At 43.6% G+C, this 5594-nt stretch overlaps 1 protein-coding gene across 1 annotated transcript in view; it reads left to right on the top strand.

The window, feature by feature from the left end:
• The window catches only part of cltrn (collectrin, amino acid transport regulator), a 48965-nt gene extending 44426 nt beyond the window's left edge, over positions 1–4539 (top strand). The window contains exons 4-5 of the mRNA XM_037674376.1: positions 4113–4307; positions 4379–4539. Coding sequence (XP_037530304.1) covers positions 4113–4307; positions 4379–4496 — 313 coding nt within the window. The 3' untranslated portion in view covers positions 4497–4539. The remainder of the gene's footprint in view (positions 1–4112; positions 4308–4378) is intronic.
• The last annotated feature ends 1055 nt before the right edge of the window (positions 4540–5594 follow it).

Here is a 5594-nt window from a genome sequence, read left to right as displayed (position 1 = left end):
CTGTCCTCCATGTTTACCGCGATAACAACAACGTTTCCGCCAGGCATGGGGGGGGGGGGGGGGGGATCGCAGGTGCCCGACGGAGATGAGGATGAGCCGGGACTCCTGACAAGAGCGGGGGTAAAGTTTTTTGTCCACCATAATCAAAGGCACTGAGATTGCCAACAACATGTTGAATATCCAGGAGGGACTAGCGATTGTACACAAGCACAGACTTAGTGCTAGTGCTGAGCACAAAACAGAGAAATAAAACTAACCAAACCAAGAGCAACAGACAGACTGCCACACATACTGGCACCATCTTGCCAACTGCACATGGCAAGTTCTGTACAAAAACAAAGTTGAACACGGAGGCCTCCATCATTGTTTAATGATGGACGGTTTCTTTTCACAAAGATGGCCTCCTTTACTCCTTTCTCAAACCATCGTTCCTCTCTGTCCAGGATGTGAACATCTTCATCCTTGAAAGAGTGACCGCTGGCCTGGAGATGAGTGTAGACCGCAGAATCCTGGCCTGATGATGTTGATCTTCTGTGCTAGTCCATCCTTTTGGCCAGTGACTGTTTAGTTTCCCCAATGTAAGACTGATCACCATCCTGACACTGAACAGCATACACAATATTACTCTGTCTGTGCCGGGGGACTGGATCTTTGGGATGAACCAGTCTTTGCTGTAATGTATTTTGGGGTTTAAAAGCCACTGGGACGTTGTGTTTAGAAAATAAATGTCTCAGTTTCTCTGATACTCCTGCAACATACAGAATGACCACTGGTCTGGGTCTGGGTTCCTCCTTTTCACCTGATGACTGACTGGAGTTTGACAAGACTGTCAACAAAGAAGAGGGCCGGAAATGGAAGAGGGGCCTACCAAAGAGACCATCTTATCACAAGCAGAACTGGTTTGTTCCATTTTGGCGTAAGCTGTTGGGGGAAGAATGAGTTGTGTGTTTCCTTGACTGATGAAGCCTTCTGGATCGAAGGCAAAACGTTTCAGCACACAAAAAAGAAACTGTCCAGTTGACCTGACTGAAAAATGTTGGGCACCAGTAGAGCAGTTTCAGTGCTGTGGAGAGATTTGAAGCCAGATTGGAATAACTCTAGGATAGCGTGATCCTCCAATAAACATTTCAACTGAGACTCAACTATTTGTTCCAGTAGTTTATAGGTGAATGGGAGTCTGGAGATAGGCCTGTAGTTGGACATGACTGAGTGGCCACGGTTAGGTTATTCCAGGACAGACTGGACAGCAGCATGTTTAAAAATTTTTGGCACCACACCTGAGGATAAACTGCTATTCACAATAGCGAGCATAGAAGGATCCAGAGTAGGAAAAACCTCTTTTTAGTAGTTGAGGGGGGACCACATCAAAATCCACCAGCAGTCACATGCTAAGTGTCCCTGGGCAAGACACTGAACCCCTCATAGCCTCTGATGTGTGTCCCATCAGTGTATGAATGTGATAAAGCACTGATTAGTCTCTTTAGAATGATTTGTTCAATTATCTTTGTAAAGATCTAGTAGAGTGCTGTATGAATGGGTAAATGAGGCACAAATTGTGTTGTAAAGCGCTTTGAGTATCTTGATCAGATAGAAAGGCGCTATATAAGTACAGTCCATTTACCATTTACTTATGAAATCCTTGGATCGAGTGGGGCAGTAAACGAGTATGCACAGAACCAGAGGAGAATGTCAGAGTTCAAAGACGCTCAGCTCAAAGCTGGAGCAGGAAACCGGGATGGCCAACTGTTTACAGGGAAAAATTTGGTTTAAAGACAGTTTATAATTCACCACCGCACTTGCCTGATGGCCGTGGGCATTAAAACACAGACAGTCCGGAGGTAATAATTCCACCAAGGTGCTGGACTCACCATCAGATATCCAAGATTTTGTGACGTAGAGAAAATCTAACTGTTTGTCTTTAAAAAAGTCATTGAGGATAAAAGTCCTATCTCACTGATCTTCTGCAGCCATATGTCCCACCGCGCTCTCTGAGGTCAGCAGACCAGATTCTTCTCTCAGTCCCAGAAACCCGTCGTAAGCTCAGAGGTGACAGGGCTTTCTCTGTTGCAGGTCCACGACTGTGGAATGAGTTGCCACTGAGTGTCCGGCAGGCTCCCACACTCTCTGTCTTTAAGTCTCGCTTGAAGACCCACTTCTATTCTCTTGCCTTTACCACGTTGTGATTTGTTTTGGTCCGGTCTGTACTCTACACTGTTGGCCATTTTAGTTAGCTTCTGCTGCTATTTGTATCTGTATTTCTATTTTATGTTTTCCTGTCTGCTGTGCATGTTTGTTTTCTTTTGTACAGCACTTTGGTTGGCCTTGTTGCTGTTTTAAGTGCTCTATAAATAAATTGGTATGGTATGGTAAAAGTCTTGTTGAAAACAGATCTTACATTGATCAAACACATCCTGATAGGGTCCAACGCAGACACAGCCGTAGTTGGGGGAGCGTGCGCCAGCGGCCGCAGATTTTGAAGAACAGCACCTCCTGGTCAGTTTGTGTGGCGATCAGGTAAACAACTGCAGTTCTTTACATGGACTGAGTGCATGGGTAACTGGCCAGCAGCAGGGTCCCTGAAGCACCATGGGTCTGAAAGGCTATGATCAGATCCAGAGCTAGCCCTACAACTCTTGACAGAATAATCCATACGGTGTCTTAGGTTCACCAAACCCCCTGCACACTTCCCATGACATCTGTGACGTTTCCTCCAGGGAGAAAGGCTAGGGTCACGTAGAAGAAATGCAGGAATCTCAGACAGAACCAGTGGAGGACAGTGCTGACCGCTGTACCAAAAACTCCGCAGGCATTTCAGCAAAGCTACGGAGCTCCAAAAGTGTCCGACGATCATATTGCAAATATGATTCGGTACACTGCACAAAGCATTGTAAAAATAACAAAAATAGAAGAAAAACAGAGAGCAAGGGACGGCAAGCCCTATACACTGGCGCCATCTTAAATCTCTTTACCTTCCTTTTGACGTATTCCATTGCTTTATCGGAGTCGACAAACACCTTTTTCATCCCTCCATGTGTGATGCGAAGCCGTGCAGGAAAAAGAAATCTATACCGGACACCTGGTCCATTCCGCAGGAGTCGCCTCACCTCCGTGAACGCCACTCGTGCCTTTGCCACGCTCGGTGTATAATCAACTGTAATTAATATGGATGATTCTTTGAAGTGGATTGGGACACTGCTATGTGCTCATTGTAATATCTCCACAGTCTTGATAATAATGCAGCCTGCCATGATAACTCTTGATTTATTATCCGAATCGCTCCTGCCCAGTGTCCAGTGCTCGTGGTCAATCAGCGGTGACTTGTCCAGCTTCAGCACCTCTTAGCACATGGTTATCACTTTAGGGGTGCACAAAATCGGTGATTCAGGAACTCCAATAATCCTAATATTGTTCCATTTCATATTCCCTTCCACGGATTCAAGCCTTTTTTTCAGCCCATCCACCTCATTTTTCAATTCCACCACGGTCCCACATAGAGCCTCCACCTCCTCTGAGCATATACAGCTTCTGTAACGCTTAGCTTAACTTGGTCAAACTCTGCTCTGAGTGCCGCAGTGGCTCCAGCAATCTGCTCTCACCGCCTACAGCTTCTTCTTAATAAAATTAAAATCATCCGTCAAAGCTGCCTTCATCTCTATCCTAATTATTGTTGTGACTTCATATTTAATTGAAGCCAGAATGTCCGACTTCAGAGCCGGCTAGACTGTCTCTCCAGAGCCCAACGAGGGCGGGGCCGATGCACTTGCTGCTCCACCTGCTGCTCCTGCATCACTGTGGTCCAAGGCTGTAGCTGTGTTCACAGGCTGCGCAGACAAAGACCATGCCCTTTTAGTATTTTTAGAGGCTATATTACAGCTCCGTTAAAGCAATCCTGCAACAATGCCCATATCAGACAAAGAATTCCATGCAGAAGCAGCAAGAATATATTTATAAAAGGCAACTTTCTAAGCAGGGCCGACGGGAGCCTGGCAGAACACGGTTTACCGAATCACTGCCATCTTATGCCCCCCTCGTTTTTGTAGTTTAACAAATAAATGTTGCACTAAACAAAGTTGTTCTTTCTTGAATAATCTTTTTGAATCTTTCTTTATCAGAATGTCCAGACATCGTATCAACAGTGCGTTCCAGCTCTCTGATTCCACTCTGGAGTTTGTTGGCATCAATCCCACCCTGGCATCCCCTGTGGAGCCTGACACCCCTCCATGGCTCATTGTGTTCGGGGTGGTGATAGGTCTGGTCGGTGCCGGCATCGTCTTTCTGCTCGTGTCCACTGTGGTTGAAAAGAAACGGTGAGTTGTCGACAGTGATCAGGTCAGAGTTTTTGTTGTGAAACGATTCAATAACTGAGCTCTAATTCCAGCAAGAAGAATGCAGAGGATGATGAGCAGACGAGGGTGAAGACTGTGGAAAACGGCTCTACGAGTGAGGGAGTTTATAACACAATGTTCTCAGAGGATGAACGATTGACACAAATGTAAAAAAAAGTCTACTACAGTATGTCGGAAATAAGATGGTAAAAAATATAAAACTGTTAAGCTGCTTACTGCAGAATTTGATGTGCTATGATTATTATGTGAAAATACAATTTTACTAATATATTTGCATGAATTTTACAATTTTATTTTTATTCAAGTCATCTAAAAACATTTATTAGATTTGTGTCAAAGCCTGCTAATTACACAAAGTTGAAATATACATATATTTGTAAATTTACACTTCAGATCACACTGAATCAGTATTTACTAGAAAACTCATCCTAAATCTCAACTAGTACCTAAACAAACAAATGCTAATTTAGATTTAATGAGTTTTCTTCAATATTGGTTTTCACTTTGCCACTAACTCATAAAGATTAGACTGGTGAAGAACTCGGGCGACAGTTGCTGTAAACTCAGTCTGTCCCGTCTCACCAGCCGAAGCTTGTAACTCCTTCAGAGTGCTCACAGGTGTTTTGGTGGTCTCTTACTTTTCTCTTCTCAAATGGATACACAGTTTGTGAGGCTTTTGGTAGATTTACACATCTCCCAATATTCCTTCCATTTCTTGATGGATTTAGCAGAACTCCTGGGGAAATGTATGGTCTTGGAAATCATTTTGAGCCCATTCCCTGACTTGTACTTTTTTCAATAATCTCTAAATTAAATTGGAATTGCATTTATTTATTTGTAAAGAATGTAAATTTACATGGACCATGATTCATTTATGATTTTAATAAAAGCATAAAACATCCAAGGGTGTAATTACTTTTTGTAAGCACTGTAATCAAGATGATTTTGGGAGTGCAGTTTCTTGGTGGTCAGTGCCATGGTCTCATAAACCTAAGGCTGCTGATGGTTGGGTCAAGAAAGACTTCTGCTGTAAAACATTTCAGAATCAGAAAGATTTAATTATCCTTGCACAGTGAAGTACAACAAAATTACTTTCTGTACATCCTAAAGAACAACAGAAGTGTACAGGGGGCTGCAGCTTCTAAGACATTCTGCCCCTGTTGCTTAGATAAGAAAAGGGGAAGAAAACATAAGGAGAGAGGTATAAAAAAAGATCTCTCACACCGTGTCCTTGACAGGGCACAGTTT

The sequence above is a fragment of the Nematolebias whitei genome, chromosome 3, assembly GCF_014905685.2.
Source record: "Nematolebias whitei isolate Nwh7 chromosome 3, NemWhi1, whole genome shotgun sequence".
Classification (NCBI taxonomy): Eukaryota; Metazoa; Chordata; class Actinopteri; order Cyprinodontiformes; family Rivulidae; genus Nematolebias; species Nematolebias whitei.
This window is presented reverse-complemented; position numbering and strand designations above follow the sequence as displayed.